Here is a 19,239-nt window from a genome sequence, read left to right on the forward strand (position 1 = left end):
TGCCATCTTTTTATCGTTCTTTTGCGCATGTGGTTCAGGTAAGGATCAACTTGGCCACATTTCAAAGAACAATGTGAACAGCTATACAAAAAAAAATTGGATCTGAGCAATACATTTGAATTTAGCATGATGCAGTGAATATAGCCCTAGCCCTAGACACTAAGCAATACAAATGTTTTGTCGGTTCAGTCAGGTTGAGCTTCAGTCGTGTCAGTGTTTTACACACCTGGCAACCTCAGGAATAGCGTAGCTTCCAGACTTGATCCCTTTCACTGGATATATGTTGTCTGATGAAAGTGTGATGCCTTGTGGATTCTTCAGAAACACAGAAATCAATATTAGCACTGTGTTTGCTGAGATCGTCAGTCACATGGTCATTATTTCTGAAATGTCATGAATGTGTGTGGGGTGTATGCGCCTGTGTGTATGTGTGTGTGTGTGTGTGTGTGTGTGTGTGTGTGTGTGTGTGTGTGTGTGTGTGTGTGTGTGTGTGTGTGTGTGTGTGTGTGTGTGTGTGTGTTTGTGATAACTTTCAATTATAAAAAGGTGTACCATGATCTCCACTGTGATTGAGGTATTACTGGCTGGTGTCATGTTGGGCATCAGACAGAATATTCTATATTTGACTGTAAAAGATATCAAGCAAAAACTGAAATATGAGTTCAGTTGGTTTGATTTTCTGCAGATAACAAGGCCTGATAAAATCAGCAGCCAGGTTAATAATAAACAGAATGATGTCATGATGTAACATCCCAGTGGGCATTTGATGTCAAAATTACGTCAAGAAATTGGTCAAAAATGAAAATCAAATTGACGTCAAAGTGTTGATGTCAATTTGACGTCAAGAGTTTGACCTCTGCTGATGTCATTTTGCCAAACAAAAAGGTGAAACGCATGGCCGTACACTTATCACCAGCTTCACTTAAACTAACCAGATTTACTTTATTTAATTTCCGGTTTAAATAAATATAATATTTAAATAGTTTAAAATATATTAAACATATTTTGATGACACCATGATGGTGGTTAGCGTTTGCTTTAGTTGTTCTCTTGACCCTTGACTCTTTAATATAAAATTTTCTCTGGCTGCTATAACTGTGTGTTTATAAAGCACAATTGTTGTAGCTAAAAAAGCCATCAGAAACTGAGATCAGGAGATGTTGGCTGTTTATTGATGAAATCATCATGTAATTGCCTGAATCCCTGATCATGTTCAGTGTCTAATGCTTTGATTATATGGGATTTGTGGTTTAAAAGCGGTTTTATTCATGACAGAAGTAATTTGATTCTACAGCATGTCTAGCAGTGTTCTTTATCAAATAATGCACTTGTTTTTTAAAAACTATTTAGTGCACAAAACCCTGTCATCTATGGCAGTACTTAGACACACACAGACATCAAGAAACAGCATATGAATCTCAACAATGGTGACAATCAAACAAAATATCCAGATAATCAGATTAACTCCAGCTGCATAATTTATTAAAGCCGCAATGCATGCTGGGAGATATGGGTGAGTTTTGATTGGTGGTACCCAGCATGCACTGCAGCATGAAGCATTTCATTGATTGTCACCATTGTTGAGAGTCATACACTGATTCATGATAGCTAAATAATATTGTTAAGTTTAATGCATTAAATGTTTTTAAAATCCTTTATTAATTAAAAAAAACATTATTCTCATGCTGTTAAATTAAATGGCTTATATTATAATACAACATTAAAATCACAAGTCCTATATAACCAAAGATTAGACACTGAATAAGATCAGCGATTCAGGCAATTACATGATGATATTGTCATCATCTTCAATAAACAGCCAACATCTCCTGATCTCAGTTTCTCATGGCTTTTTTAGCTACAACAATTGTGCTTTATAAACACAGTTATAGCAGCCAGAGAAAAATTTATATTAAATAGTCAAGGGCCAAGAGCACAACTAAAGCAAACGCTAACCACCATCATGGTGTCATCAAAATATGTTTAATATATTTTAAACTATTTAAATATTATATTTATTTAAACCGGAAATTAAATAAAGTAAATCTGGTTAGTTTTAAGTGAAGCTGGTGATAAGTGTACGGCCATGCATTTCACCTTTTTGTTTGGCAAAATGACATCAGCAGAGGTCAAACTCTTGACATCAAATTGACATCAACACTTTGACGTCAATTTGACTTTCATTTTTGACCTATTTCTTGACGTAATTTTGACATCAAGGTGCCCGCTGGGATCTTTAAATCCACTTTGTCATGTTTTAGCACATAATCGTACCTGTGCTAGCAGGCGTGTAGATGGGCTTGTCTGTCTGTACAAATAAATATCCAGACTGGAATGAGACCATGACCACTTTCTCCAGGGTTTTGGATGGAAACTGAGCTTGTAGATACACATACTGCTTCTTCTGATGATCATCAGAGAACAATTTCTGATCATCAGGGATCTAAAGAACAGAAAACAAAATGAACCCTTTGCAAAGTTTGAATAAAAGAAAAACACATTTTTCAATTTACAAACAAAAATATACTTTTCCCATACTGTAGATTACATGTAAGGTGGAATCACCTTTATATCTGTAAGGATCAGGTAATTGTTTTCTGCAGTCAGTGTCACTGTTTTGTCTGTTATCTCCCTGTCTCTCTTTGGGAAGGTCTGCACTGAGATCCTCACGTTCAGCTTTCCTCCAGTGTAATCCTGAGCCTCCACAAACACGTTCTCTGAGGAACCCACTCTCAGCAAATTAGGAGCTGACAGAATATATCTGAGGAGATCAAATCTCAGCGTTTGAAATCTTAAAAACTGATTATTAGTAACTCTATGAGCAAACGGTGTGTTTAATACTCACAGCGGGTCACACAGTGTGAGGAGGGGTGAGGAGAGAAGAACAACAGTCAGACACAGCAGCTTCACGTCCATCGTGTCTGTCTGTGTGTGTGTGTGTGTGTGTGTGAACCTGCAGCAGCTCAGATTTATACCCGCCTCCGTCACTCTCACAGTCCAAACTGCTATTTATCTATCTATTTGCTTGCTTTTTTTGTTTGCAGTTTGTTTTACTGGAAATTACACAAGGGAGTATTTAAGGTCACCCATGTAGAATTAAACAGTATAGCACGTATTGCTGTTTAAAATAACCTTTTTGAATATATATGTATTTATTTATCATATTTATTATTTTAAATAGTTATGTAAACGTTTATTTCATGCAATTAAATTCTGGACCGCCTCATTATTTATGTTGTTATTATGAAGATTTTTCAACAACAACAACAACAACAACAACAATAAAGAAGTACATAGTTAAAAATAAACCTTCTTCAATAGTTCAGAAAATAATCATCTTCAGTTTTGCTTTGTAAGGTTTTTAAATTGCTATTTTGCTGGAGATTAAAATGTTCTGGAAGTTTCATTATTATTATTATTATTATTATTATTATTATGATGTCAGGGTTCTTTACATAATCAGTGCATTGATGGTTTTGTAAATAACAAAAAAGTATAAATTTGTGAAACTTAAAAAGGTTCTCCAGTGATATTAGAACTGCTGCTCATTGGATGTTTTGACATCGCTGAAAAAAAAAATCTAACTTTCAGACATCATTGCAGTTCTGCAGTTTACACATTTCATCATGACCCCTAAAAAATCAACAGAGCAGCTGCCAATTTACCAAAGGTACCATTTACATTACTGTTATTTGCAGGTCATTTACGGGAAAACTGCCCTCAATTTGACTGACAACAGCAAAAGTGTTCTTTCATGATAGACATCTTCATGTGGTTTTCAAGCCTGCCGATCATGAAATGATCTCCATTTGCTGGAGTAACAATGACAAGCTTACAGGAGGAGTCACTAAACGAAGTCTAGTGGACAAATCTGAACTATTGCTCTTTGATTCTGAATGTTTATGTTAAATAAATTCAGTTCCCTGCAGAGAAATCTAAGTGCACTGTAAAAATGAATAAGCTATATCTAATCAATAAAATTGTGGCAACAGATTACAAGCAATATTATTAATTAAATTTAACAAATTAGAATTGAGTAATAATTAATCTAATTAATTCCTTAAAAGTTAACCATTTAAAATGAGTCAAATTTACACAAAAAAAAATTGTTATTGCCAACATTGAAGACAGTGTTTGCTTTAGTTGCACTCAAAAAAAAAATTTGTCTAAAAATAAGATTTATGTATTTGTATTGCATAACAAATTTCCATGCATTTGGATTACAGATAGTTTTAACATAAACCAATCAATAATCCTGAATGTGATTCATATTTTTAAGTCATATATAAATGAAACAGATACGATTTATGTAATTGTATTAATAAACTGAATGTGATTTATATTTGTCAGATGAAACAGGTAAGATTGAGGCCTTGTCCACACGGACACGGGTATTTTTATAACCGTGACTTTTTTTACACGGTTCGGCCGTTCGTCCACACGGAAACGCAGTACCAGGTCACTGAAACCGAACATTTTTGAAAACCCCTGCCAGGGTGAGGATTTTCAGAAACGCCGGTTGCAGTGTTGTCGTGTAGACAGTAAAACCGGGGTTTTTGCTTCTGATTCAGGCTTCTGATTGGCCAACGTGGCTTTACGATCGCCGCCTGCTGGTGTGGCATGCTTTTGACAGCGCGTTTTGTGTTTTTATGTAGGCGGAGATTTCTTTTAAACCGAGCATGTGTGGACGGGATTTTTTTTTAAACGCAGGAGGAAAAACTCCAGTTATAAAAATACCTGTGTCCGTGTGGACTAGGCCTTATTTACACAGAAAAACGCCCATGTTAAATTAACACTGCTCAGTGTTCATATGTGTGCACACTACAGAGTTAAAGCGGTGTTGAAGTTAATGAGATAATTAACTGATGATTGAGCATTAATGATGAACACCTGCTGTTAACAAGCAGAATCACTGAAGGAAAGAGAAACACCAGAACTACAACTGACTTCAGCCACAGTCTACACTGTTAGACCTTACCGGGTTTTTTTACAGTAAAATACTGGCAACACTGTTGCCAGTAAAATACTGTTAATTGTACAGTTCTTTACTGTAATCTAGTTTGTTTCTGTAAAAATGCACTAAATTTTAATTCAAGTTAACTAATTACACTTGCAGAAACCGACTGCCTTAAATTGACCAACTGTCATTTAAATGTATTAACTAAACTTTATAATGCATTAATAATGTGAGCAAAGTATTACTGTGAACTTCTATCATTTGAAACCACTAAAAAAACTATTGAACATAAAGAGATTTCCACTGGACCAGCAACTACACAGTCACCGTCTGTTAAATAAAGCAACATGCAACAAATCATCAATGTTTGTAGATCTTCTCCTGGACTGAAGCACAGGCTCTACTCTTCTGCACAATGGTGACCCAAAAAACTAGATTTTACAGTAAACTACTGGCAACAGTGTTGCCAGTATAAACCTGTTTTATAACTTACAGTTTATTACTGTTAAAATACATTTTGTGGGTGTGACTTTTTATCTTACACTGTTAACCCTTTCAACCCCACAGGGAAATCCACACTACAAAGAGTAAAAGTAACATTGAGACAGTGTTGCAGTGAGATAATTAAGAGAATATGTAAGTGATTGTTGAGCATTAGTGATGAACACCTGCTGTTAACAAGCAGAATCACTGAAGAAAAGAGAAACACAAGAACAGAAAATAGAGAAACACAATAACTACGACTGACTTCCAGCCATTACACATTATTACACTTATTATTACCAGTATGACTTTATTTCTGTCATACATCTACAGAAGTTGTTATTAAGATGTTTAATTGAAAATGTTTGTTTGAAGTTACCGTTATAGAGATCAGTGCTTGCTTTAGTAGGGATGCAGATGCTAAAACATTAGTGTTTCTTTTGCTACTGTGCTACTGTGTTTTTGCAAGTCACACTTGTGCGCACACACAGTTTATGAATGATTGCGGTTGTAATGCTTATGACAAAATCATCATATTGCCTTTTCATTCACTAAGGAATTAATTCTTATTCATTCAGAGTTTTATCTTCGATCGAAAGTGTTACATTAGCACCACTGTGAAACTACAGCAATAAATTGGTATGACTCATTTTTTTTAACACATCATGCATAAACCAAAAAAAAAAAAGCTACACTATATATTAGAAACACAGAGATATCACAATTTAGCACATTAATCTCAACAATGGTGGCAAAACATTTTTTATTCATGCAGCAGTGCATGCTGGGAGTTTTATATTATCCTGGAACCCAGCATGCATTGCGACATGAAACTTTTCACCATTGTTGAGATTCATGTGCTGATTGTTGATGTCTGTGTGTGTCTAAGTCAAGCAGGAGTAAAATAAAATTGAATGCACTATATGATTGTTATTTTTCAGAAGACATGATTACAGAAATTTTGATTTCATTTTGTAGATACACAGATTTATGCTAAATATGACACACCCATAATTTCAATGAATATATATAGGAAAAATCTGAAAATCAGACATGTCCAAGATGACTGTGACATCATCACAAAAGAATAAAAACACCTGATCAACTTCCTCTTGACTTTTTCCTGCCATAACAAATGTGTTTTATAAACTCACTGTTATAGCAGTCAGAGAGAGATGAATAGCAAGAAGTTAAGAGACAAGAGACCAACTAAAGCAAATACTGATCTCCATCATGGTGACAACAAATTTTATTATTAACTAAATCTCTGTTAATTCTCAACAAGAACTTTTGTACATGTATGAAAGAAATAATCGTAAACTGGTTTGTAAACTGGTTTCACACTCAGTGTTGCCGGAAGTCAATTGTAGTTTTTGTGTTTCTCTTTTTTCTGCTCTTGTTTCTCGGTCCTTCAGTGATTCTGCTTATCAGGTGTTCATCAGTGTCTCAATTCACTCACTTCTTTTCATTCACTCTGTCAAGGGGACTATATTAGTGAACTACTGTAGGGAATAGTGAATGAGGGTATAGGGTGTGATTGGAAAAACAGCCTCTTAGTGTCGATTTTGAGCACTGTTAATTCACAGTATATTCCTGTAGGCTATTTTTGTTTTCTACGGTATATTACTGTTTTAATAGCCTGGGTTTCCCCATACTGCCTTGAGCAGCGCGATTTTATTCACGCTGCAAGGTAGTCTGGACACCATGGACTAATTTTTCCCCTGAAATAGGGAACCAATCACAGAACGGGGAGGGAGCAGGAAGACGATGACGAAGTATATGCGACACACCGAAGCAGTTTGTTTATCTATGGATCCAACATGACAGACGTAAAAATATATGCATATTTTTAGGAACACATCTACAAAAATATGCCTGTATTTCAAGTTGATAAAATAATTTAAAATCCACATCAGTTTATTTGTGCCGACGCGCCACGCCCTCCCAGGATCTATAACGTTACCAAGGCTACTTCCACTTTTAAAAATGCATCACAACCGCGCGCGCGCGTTCTGCTTGCAGTCGTCGAGATAGATGCTGAGGAGTTGAAGAAAAGAATAGCTAGTGGAGATTGTAAAGTTGTCGACAATACGTCATCAAAAATCAAGTCTAGTGTGTGGGAGAAATTTGGAGTTATCTGAAGAAAATATTGTGAAAGGCTTTGCTGCAAACATTTTCGTGTTGGATAGCCGCAAATGTGGAACTTCATCCCTGAGGAAGCACGCAGATAACTGGTAACAAAGCCGTTCTATCGAACGGTATTTTTCATATTTAACACTGTTAAGTATGTGTGGTGTGCAGGGTGTGTTTGAACCCAAAATTGTCAGATGTAGGCTAGACGAAATTGTGTGGCATATAGTGGTGTAGCCGCGTCTGTTCGATTTGTGTGGTAACGTTAGCCATGTTCTTCATGTATCGGCCTTTTGACAGCTTCGGCTATAATGGTCGTGTAATAACTTCTGTATGACCTGGCAATAAAAATGTTTGTAAGTGTGTCTATAATGTGATAGTCTAAACTGATTTTATTTCGGGTGCGGGTCGGGTGTCGGTTCTATTTTAAGCGGGTCGGTGCAGATTTTTATTAGTGCTGCTGTTGGAAAACGGGTCGGGTGCGGATTTACAAAATCGGACCCGTGCAGGACTCTCTGGTGTACACATAAATCTCTGACCCATCGTCGTCTTCTTCGTTGAATATCTGTCGCTCTACATACGTCATCTGGTATAATTTGAAATGATTGGCTATGAGCTACGTACAGGCGCATTTGATAGACATTCGTAGCGCCCAATAAACGGCTCTGGGCATTCGTAAACCACGCCTCAAATACGAGAAAATGTACATGTGGTTTCCAGACCACGTCTCAAAGAGAAAGTGGTCTGACGTTAGCCAGGCTACTGTTTTAATGGAAAATGGTATGATATTGTCAGAATTACGCCTTTTTTTACAGCAAGGGCTAACAGTGTAAGATGAAATCAACTGAAGAGAAAAGAAGACATTAAATCTGTGAAGATCTCAGCAGAGGAGGATTAAACAACTCAAACAGCATTACCAGCTTCACTTATTACTAACCAGACTGACTTTATTTCATTTCCGTTTTAATGAAATCAATAGTTGTATTTTAAAGTCACCATGATGGTGGTTAGCGTTTGCTTTAGTTGGGCTCTTGACCCTTGACTCTTTAATATAAAATTTTCTCTGACTGCTATAATTATGTGTTTATAAAACACGTTTGTTGCAGCAAAAAAGCCAAGAGAAAAAAGGATCAGGTGATGTTGGCTGTTTATTGGTGATGATGACAAAGACGTCATCATGTAATTGCCTGATTCGCTGATCTTGTTTAGTGTCTAATGCTTTGATTATATAGGACTTGTGTTTTTTTATATTGTTTTATCCATAACAGAAGCCATTTGATTTTACAGCATGAAGTCTATCAAACAATATACTTTTTTTTAATAGTTAGTGCACAAAAACCTTTAATCTATGACATTACTTAGACTCACACAGACATCAAGAAACAGCATATGAATCTCAACAATGGTGACAAAAGCTACAAAAATCCTGATGCATAATTTATTAATGCCGCAATGCATGCTGGGAGATATGGGTGAGTTTTGATTGGTGGTACCCAGCATGCACTGCAGCATGAAGCATTTCATTGATTGTCACCATTGTTGAGATCATACACTGATTCTTGATCTCTAAGTAATAATGTAGAAAGTTTAATGCACAAAATGTTTTTAAAATTCTTTATATTATTTGATTAACTGTTGGATCTAATGCTGTCAGGTCACACAGCTACTATAACAATTAAAACAAAATCACATAACCCCAATAATCAAAGCATTAGACACTGAAAAAGATAAGTGATTCAATATGATGATTTCACCTTCATAAATAAACAGCCAATATCACTTGATCTCATTTTCTCTTGGCTTTTTCGCTGCAACAAACGTGTTTTATAAACACACAAGCATAGCAACCAGGAAAAGTTTATATTAAAGAGTCAAGGGTCAAAGAGTCCAACTAAAGCAAACGCTAACCACCATCATGGTGACTTTAAAATATAAATATTGATTTTATTTAAACGGAAATGAAATAAAAGTCAGTCTGGTTAGTAATAAGTGAAGCTGGTAAAGCTGTTTGAGTTGTTTAATCCTCCTCTGCTGAGATCTTCACAGATTTAATGTCTTCTTTTCTCTTCAGTTGATTTCATCTAAGACTGTGGCTGAAGTCAGTTGTAGTTCTTGTGTTTCTCTTTCCTTCAGTGATTCTGCTTGTTAACAGCAGGTGTTCATCATTAATGCTCAATCATCAGTTAATTATCTTATTAACTTCAACACCGCTTTACCTCTGTAGTGTGCACACATATGAACACTGAGCAGTGTTAATTTAACATGGGCGTTTTTCTGTGTCCTATTACATAAATCTTACCTGTTTCATTTACATACGACTGACAAATATAAATCACATTCAGTTTATTAATACAATTACATAAATCTTATCTGTTTAATTTAGATATGACTTAAAAATATGAATCACATTCAGATTATTGATTGGTTTATGTTAAAACTATGTAATCCAAATGCATCATGGAAATTTGTTATGCAATTCAAATACATAAATCTTATTTTTAGACAAATTTTTTTTTTTTGAGTGTGGGCTCTTGATCACTCAATTAATCACTTAAAGGGATACTTCAGGATTTAGCATTAAACTTTGTATCAGTAGAAAACCTGTAGTATTTTCGAATTGCCATGCTTTCCACCCTCATATCTCCCTGAGAGGAGAGATTTATGTATTTTTTGTCTGGAAAAAATCCTCAGATGACGCAAAAATCATCATTTTGCGTCATCGGAGGATTTTCTGGCCAGAGGCTAAAGACTACAGCCAGTAGATGTCGTTGTTCCGCATGTTTTCAGCCCGCCCATACATGGTGGGTTCTCACTCACAGAATGTACACAGTGTCAGCCGTCTTTCTTTGCAAGCTAAGCTAGCAGGCTCTTGTTCTGTGGAGAAAGCTGAATAGTAGGAGAAAGCTGAGTAGTAGGGGTTACCATCCTCTTTTTCCCGGACTTGTCCGGCGAGCGAGACTGTTAAAAATGTCCGGGATTCGGCTTTTGCGTTCTGCGTTCGCCTTTCATTGTTTACATGCACACCTTTTGTTTCAATCTAACTGAATTCATTCCGATTGGTGAATCTGAATGTAGTGTTTACATGAACGCTAAACAAGTGATCGGTTGATGTGCGTTTTACCATTTCTAAGAAAATTCCCGTTCCTCCGTGACTCACGTGAGGGCGAGCAAGACCGGCGCGTCTCAGTAATGACGCCACCGGCCTCACGCTGTTCTCCCGCGGCCGTCAGCCTCGTCCTGCTTGCCACAGTAAACATAATGAATGGCGACTGTAGAACGCAAAAGCCGAATCCCGGACATTTTGGGTGCTCTGTAAATCCCTGGCAAACTCATCACGTAGGCTAGCCTTGTTGTTTTCAACTGAGCACTCTTACCGGTAGGAATATATCTCAGACAGGTATGTCTGAGACGAGTACGCCAGACAATTATTTCTGAGACGAGTACATCTGAGACGAGTACATCTAAGAAAGAGTACTTCTGAGACGAGTACTTCTGAGACGAGTACTTCCGAGATGAGTATTTCTGATACGAGTATATCTGAGACGAGTATTTCCGAGACGAGTATATCTGAGACGAGTATATCTGAGACGAGTATATCTGAGACGAGTATTTCTGAGACGAGTATTTCCGAGACGAGTATATCCGAGACGAGTATATCTGAGACGAGTATATCTGAGACGAGTATTTCCGAGACGAGTATATCTGAGACGAGTATATCTGAGACGAGTATATCTGAGACGAGTATTTCCGAGACGAGTATATCTGAGACGAGTATATCTGAGACGAGTATTTCTGAGACGAGTATTTCTGAGACGAGTATATCTCAGACGAGTACATCTGAGACCATCTGAGACGAGTACATCTGAGACGAGTATATCTCAGATGAGTATATCTGAGACGAGTATATCTCAGACGAGTATTTCTGAGACGAGTATTTCTGAGACGAGTATATCTCAGACGAGTACATCTGAGACCATCTGAGACGAGTACATCTGAGACGAGTATATCTCAGATGAGTATATCTCAGATGAGTATATCTGAGACGAGTATATCTCAGACGAGTATTTCTGAGACGAGTATTTCTGAGACGAGTATATCTCAGACGAGTACATCTGAGACCATCTGAGACGAGTACATCTGAGACGAGTATATCTCAGATGAGTATATCTCAGATGAGTATATCTGAGACGAGTATATCTCAGACGAGTATGCCAGACAATTATTTCTGAGACGAGTACATCTGAGTCGAGTATATCTCAGACGAGTATATCTGAGACGAGTATTTCTGAGACGAGTATATCTCAGACGAGTATGTCTGAGACAATTATTTCTGATACGAGTACATCTGAGATAGGGCTGCAGCTATCGATTCTTTTTGTAATCGATTAATCTAGCACTTAATCGATCGATTAATCGAGTAATCGGATAAAAAAATTAATGTGTTTTTAAACAATCAAATAAATAATGCATAACGAAAATGATGTGGCTGAAAAACTCCAACATTTGGCTCCAAAACTAAGCCTATTTATTGTAATTTTTACCCATTTAGTGTTTATAAGTGCCAGTGCCAACAATTATATAACAACCCAGTCAACACGTTGATCTCACAGTGATCTCTCCATATGACCACAATGTGAGTTCACAGTGAGCTAAAAGTGTAACCGCACTGTGCACTCACTGTGTGCTCATATTATGGACACAATGTGAGTCACCCCAGCTAGAAATGTAATTGGACATGGATGGACACAAATTGTAAGTTACCATTAAGGTGATGGGTGTTTGCTTTAGTTGGGCTCTAGAACATTATATGTTTACTTTAATACTTACTGTTGTTTGACTGCTGTTATTGATTTATAACAGTTAAATGAACAAAGTAAAATGTTATCTTATAGTGTTGGTTATGTTTTGACATAATCATGCTGTGATCTGAAAAAGGAAACTTATTGAGATAGTTTGGTTTAACTTGTTAGCAGCAGTTTAGTGATTCTTCAGCCTATGATTATCAGCACTTTACTTATAATTCAAAATATTTAATAGACATTGTTCTGATCAAAAGACATTCAGATAAATTTATTTAAAACACAGACATCAATAATCAGCCTGTGAATCTCAACAATGGTGACAATAATAAAGCATGTTGCAGTGGCTGCCACCAGTCACAACTCATTAATGGCTCCCATCATGCATTGCGGTATAAATAAATTATGATCTGAATTGTCTATGTAATTTACTTTTCCTAATTGAATATTCTGCTCCTCACCATTGTTGAGATGCATAGACTGAATCTTGACATCTGTGTGTGCCTAAAATAATGATTTTTTTTTTAACAACTTTTAAGAAATCCTTTATATTATATAAAAAATTCTGGGCATTTATGCAGATTCACTAACCAACAACATAAATCGAAGTCAGAAAGAAGGATCTTAATGAGTTCAGTGATCAAGTTCAAATGATGATTGTCATAACATAACCAACACCATCAGATCACTTTTTTTTTCTTTGCTCATCTGGCAGTTATAACTCAGATACAGCAGACAAACAAAATTTTAAGTACACATAAAAGGGTCAAGAGTCCAACTAAAGCAACTACCCATCACAATAATGGTAACTTACAATTTGTGATTTTCTCCTTCTGTGATTCTGCTTGTTAACATCAGGTGTCTTCAATAATGTTCAATCATCACTAAACTAATCACTTAATTATCTCAATAACTTAAACACTCTTGAGTGTGGACTCATACACTCCCAGGAGTGTTAATTTAACACTGGAGTTTTTGCTGTGTACAAAGAGCCGTAGTTAACTGACAAGCTGAGCCATATCGCATTAATTATCGCTGGCGATAAGTCCGCGATATTAATGCGATTTGGCTCAGCTTGTCAGTTAACTACGGTTCTTTGTAGTAAATGCCGCTCCATCTGAAAGCAGGAGAAGGCGATTTACCACTAATCAAGGAACCGGCTTTACTGATGAGATGCGCATAACAATATCGCGATTTAAATCGCCCAGCCCTAATCAAGACCAAAGACCAAAGAGCCCAACTACAGCAAACACTGACCTCTACAATGGTGACCAAACCAAACTCTTCAAACAAACTTCAACATGTAAACCTCTTAAACATAATTTCTAAACATCGAAACTTCCCGCTATAACTGTCTAAGAATGTTAGGGGGGATAATGTTCTATCAATGTCATCACTAAACATGTTTGAAATGTTTATAGAAAGTGTTATCCTACCTTTTAGGAGAACATTCTGGTTACAAAAATAAAATTAGCTACAGAAAATATTACAAGAACATAACATAATGCTCTCAAAACATTCATAGAGCAATAACATTTCTAGCTGGGATGAGCTCATATTGTGGTCATAGTTTGAGCACACAGTGAGAGCGCTGTGAGGTTACACTTTTAGATCACTGTGAACTCAGATTGCTGACGTTGTGACCACATGGTGACATCACTGTGAGATCATAGTGTTGACTGGGTAGCCTACAAACAAGGTCTCGCAAAGACTGCAATACAATATTTGTTCCTCCATCACGTCTCGGTGTATACAGTGAATGCATGGTGAAATTATTGTTGCGTGGCTACATAAAAGTTTAAGCATACGTGATGCATTGCTGCGTGAGAGAGACGAGGGTGTGTGTGTGTGTGTGTGTGAAGGGGTTCTTTCTTTAGGCTATACGTTTACTTCTTAAAAACATCAAAGCTAAACATCATATCTAGTCAAACCGCATCACGACATCAGTAAATACAGTATGGGATTAAAATCAGCGAACATCAATGTATAGGCTTCGGCACGGGCGGAAATATTGGCGCTGGGTCAAAAAAAATGCGGGGGACAGAATCGTTACCTTGTTTCAACGACGCTGAAAGGAAGCGATCCCAAACTTTAGACATTCTCTGCCGTTTATGGACATCTACTCTCTGCCATCGCGCCAAATAAATTCTAAATGTATCACGCGCTATGGTGTGCTTCCCCAGTCAACACTATGATCTCACAGTGATGTCACCATGTGGTCACAACGTCAGCAATCTGAGTTCACAGTGATCTAAAAGTGTAACCTCACAGCGCTCTCACTGTGTGCTCAAACTATGACCACAATATGAGCTCATCCCAGCTAGAAATGTTATTGTTCTATGAATGTTTTGAGAGCATTATGTTATGTTCTTGTAATATTTTCTGTAGCTAATTTTATTTTTGTAACCAGAATGTTCTCCTAAAAGGTAGGATAACACTCTCTATAAACATTTCAAACATGTTTAGTGATGACATTGATAGAACATTATCCCCCCTAACATTCTTAGACAGTTATAGCGGGAAGTTTCGATGTTTAGAAATTATGTTTAAGAGGTTTTACATGTTGAAGTTTGTTTGAAGAGTTTGGTTTGGTCACCATTGTAGAGGTCAGTGTTTGCTGTAGTTGGGCTCTTTGGTCTTGACTAGGGCTGGGCGATTTAAATCGCAATATTGTAATGCGCATCTCGTCAGTAAAGTCGGTTCCTTGATTAGTAGTAAATCGCCATCACCTGCTTTCAGATGAAGCGGCATTTACTACAAAGAGCCGTAGTTAACTGACAAGCTGAGCCATATCGCATTAATATCTCTGATGGTGTTGGTTATGTTATGACAATCATCATTTGAACTTGATCACTGAACTCATTAAAATCCTTCTTTCTGATTTCGATTTATGTTGTTGGTTAGTGAATCTGCATAAATGCCCAGAATTTTAGATATAATATAAAGGATTTCTTAAAAGTTGTTAAAATAAAAAAAAATCTCTTTTTTAGGCACACACAGATGTCAAGATTCAGTCTATGCATCTCAACAATGGTGAGGAGCAGAATATTCAATTAGGAAAAGTAAATTACATAGACAATTCAGATAATAATTTATTCATACCGCAATGCATGATGGGAGCCATTAATGAGTTGTGATTGGTGGCAGCCACTGCAACATGCTTTATTATTGTCACCATTGTTGAGATTCACAGGCTGATTATTGATGTCTGTGTTTTAAATGAATTTATCTGAATGTCTTTTGATCAGAACAATGTGTATTAAATATTTTGAATTATAAGTAAAGTACTGATAATCATAGGCTGAAGAATCACTAAACTGCTGATAACAAGTTAAACCAATCTATCTCAATAAGTTTCCTTTTTCAGATCACAGCATGATTATGTCAAAACATAACCAACACTATAAGATAACATTTTACTTTGTTCATTTAACTGTTATAAATCGATAACAGCAGACAAACAACAGTAAATATTAAAGTAAACATATAATGGTCTAGAGCCCAACTAAAGCAAACACCCATCACCTTAATGGTAACTTACAATTTGTGTCCATCCATGTCCAATTACATTTCTAGCTGGGGTGACTCACATCGTGTCCATAATATGAGCACACAGTGAGTGCACAGTGCGGTTACACTTTTAGCTCACTGTGAACTCACATTGTGGTCATATGGAGAGATCACTGTGAGATCAACGTGTTGACTGGGTCCTGAACACTGAACACCGGTCCGTGTGAAATCAGATCCCTGCGCGTATAGTGCGCGTCATAGGAATTTAACGAGGCTTCGAGGCAGAGTTTTTGCCTCGAGGAATTTTTGTAATCGAGTAACTCGATGAATCGTTGCAGCCCTAATCTGAGACGAGTATATCTCAGACGAGTATATCTCAGACGAGTATTTCTGAGACGAGTATATCTCAGAAGAGTATATCTGAGATGAGTATATCTCAGACGAGTATGCCAGACAATTATTTCTGAGACGAGTACATCTGAGTCGAGTATATCTCAGACGAGTATATCTGAGACGAGTATTTCTGAGACGAGTATATCTCAGACGAGTATGTCTGAGACAATTATTTCTGATACGAGTACATCTGAGACGAGTATATCTCAGACGAGTATATCTCAGACGAGTATTTCTGAGACGGGTATATCTCAGACGAGTATATCTGAGATGAGTATATCTGAGACGAGTATGTCAGACAATTATTTCTGAGACGAGTATTTCCGAGACGAGTATTTCTGATACGAGTATATCTCAGACGAGTATGTCTGAGACGAGTATTTCCGAGACGAGTATTTCTGATACGAGTATATCTCAGACGAGTATGTCTGAGACGAGTATTTCCGAGACGAGTATTTCTGATGAGTATATCTCAGACGAGTATGTCTGAGACGAGTACGCCAGACAATTATTTCTGAGACGAGTATATCTGAGACGAGTATATCTGAGTATCATATACTCTCAGTTATACCTTTCCCTCCTCTTGGCTAGGTTCTCCTCTCTAGCTGCAGGATCTGCCCTTAGCTTTGCACGGAAACGTGCACCCCTCTCCTTACTAGAAAGAGGTATCTGTAATAATGTGAAAAAATGCTTGAAATAGGCAGAAATATATTATATATGTTTATATTAATTCATAGTAGTTGTACAAACTATATATGTGATAAAACAATTAAGAAATAACTAAATAATTCAGTTAAATGCTCTGTGTCATATGGTATAACAACATGTCATACGGTGAAATCATTTGTCCGTATGACATTTTTTTGTTTGCCCTTATGACAGTTTCATGCTTTGTCATTTATAACAGGCAGTTGCTTGGCCACCTCCTTCCACCTTTACCTTTGACCTTGTATTTTAAACTTTATATTTAAGCTGCAAATCAATATTTTTTCAAATTTTAAATGTATTAAACCCTTTTTTGACGTTTGACCATATGACACCCAAATCTGTGACACATGGTAACACACTTGGAAAAGGTGAAATTACCTGAAAACCGTATGACATAAGGAAAATGTGTCTTTGTGGAACAATTTGTTTTAGATTCTAATGACATTTCTTAAAGGTCTATGTAGCGTGGTACGTGTCACACTGGTGAGTAATTCACTATGGGCCAAAGGATCAGAAGATAGGTGCGACTACTGGAGAGAGGAAGGCAGCACAGTGGTGGTGAATTATCAACAGAGTCTTTTTTTATGATTCAACTGAGGGTTTATATGAAAGTAAAATTATCTTTTTTCTTTTGTTGTTTGAAATATGCAAATCACAATGTAATCAACTAATTAGCAATGGACAATATTTACTTTTGTAAGTACTTGAATGAGCAACCTTAACAGCTCGACTCAGATGTAAATCAGATTATTCTCTTTGTACAATAAAATAAAATAAAAATGAAACAATTGGAAAAATTCAATACTTCAAGGAAACAGTAAGAAATATTCTCAACAAAATAATGCATTCACTTGAATACTCAGAATTCGTATAAACAGTTAATTTGATTCAATGTACAGATCCCAGCCAGCACAGCCATGTGGGGCCCAAATGGGTTTGACCTGGGCTATCTAACTGGGACCCAGCCAGTTTTGTCCTCGGTTTCCATGTAGGCCCCACATGGGTTTGCCCAGATGAAATGAACACTGCTTAGTGTGCACAGTACAGGCTGTTTAATGTAACACTTAATTAGTGTTGGAGGTAATGAGATAATTAAGTGATTGAATAATGATTGTGCATTATTGATGAACACCTGCTGTTAACAAGCAGAATCACTGAAGCAAAGAGAAACACAAGAACTACTTCCAGCCACAACCTTGGATGAAATCAACTGAAGATAAAATACATTACATCTCTCAAGATCTGATTAAACAACTCCACAAACAGCATTACCAGCTTCACTTATTACTAACCAGACTGACTTTATTTCTGTCAGACATCTACAGAAAAGAATTAAGAAGAGGTTTAGATGTTGATTACTTATTTGAAAGTAATAGTTTGATTTGATGTTACCATTGTGGCGATCAGTGTGTGCTTTAGTCGGGCTCTTGACTTTTTAACATTAGTTTTTCTCTGGCAGCTGTGTCTGTTTGTTATGGCCAGAACAGCAAGAGAAAATATAATCAGATGCTGTAAGCTGATTGGTGATAAGTGTATAATCATCATGTAGTGGCTTAGCTCTTTGATTATGTGTGAGGTTTATATGGGTAATATGGTATTCATTTTGTTTTATTGTTGTGATTCAAATGATTTTTAACACACCATTTACATATTTTGGTCTCCTGTGAGACTTACTCGCACACAGACATCAAGAATCAGCATATGAATCTCAACAATGGTGACATGCTTCATGCTGCAATGCATTCTGGGAGCCATGGATAAGTTTCGTATGATGCACTCAGAATGCATTGCAGCATGAAGCATGTCACCATTGTTGAGATTCATATGCTGATTATTGATGTCTGTGTGCGAGTAAGTCTCACAGGAGCCCAAAATATGTAAATGGTGTGTTAAAAATCATTTGACGTTCTGATTAAATTATATTATTCTATTGCTGTAGAACCACAACAATAAAACAAAATGAATTACATAATACCCATATAAACCTCACACATAATCAATGAGCTAAGCCACTACATGATGATTATACTCTTATCATCAATCAGCTTACAGCATCTGATTATATTTTCTCTTGCTGTTCTCGCCATAACAAACAGACACAGCTGCCTGAGAAAAACTAATGTTAAAAAGTCAAGAGCCTGACTAAAGCACACACTGATCGCCACAATGGTAACATCAAATCAAACTATTACTTTCAAATAAGTAATCAACATCTAAACCTCTTCTTAATTCTTTTCTGTAGATGTCTGACATAAATAA

The 19,239-nt window shown here is 36.6% G+C and overlaps 1 protein-coding gene across 2 annotated transcripts in view; it reads right to left on the bottom strand.

Annotated features, from left to right (window-relative positions):
- The window catches only part of LOC307152052 (complement C3-like), a 271,787-nt gene that overhangs the window by 239,610 nt on the left and 12,938 nt on the right, over positions 1-19,239 (bottom strand). The window contains exons 1-5 of one of the 2 annotated variants that reach the window (XM_079860446.1): positions 2,846-2,980; positions 2,566-2,761; positions 2,275-2,443; positions 553-626; positions 227-315 (exon numbers count right to left, since the gene is read on the bottom strand). In XM_079860446.1, coding sequence (XP_079716572.1) covers positions 227-315; positions 553-626; positions 2,275-2,443; positions 2,566-2,761; positions 2,846-2,916 — 599 coding nt within the window. In that variant the 5' untranslated portion in view covers positions 2,917-2,980. Of the gene's footprint in view, positions 1-226; positions 316-552; positions 627-2,274; positions 2,444-2,565; positions 2,762-2,845; positions 2,981-19,239 lie in introns of those variants that run through there. The other variant, XM_079860447.1, reaches the window with a different exon arrangement.

The sequence above is a fragment of the Squalius cephalus genome (genome assembly GCF_949319135.1).
Source record: "Squalius cephalus genome assembly, chromosome: 2".
NCBI classification, from domain to species: Eukaryota; Metazoa; Chordata; class Actinopteri; order Cypriniformes; family Leuciscidae; genus Squalius; species Squalius cephalus.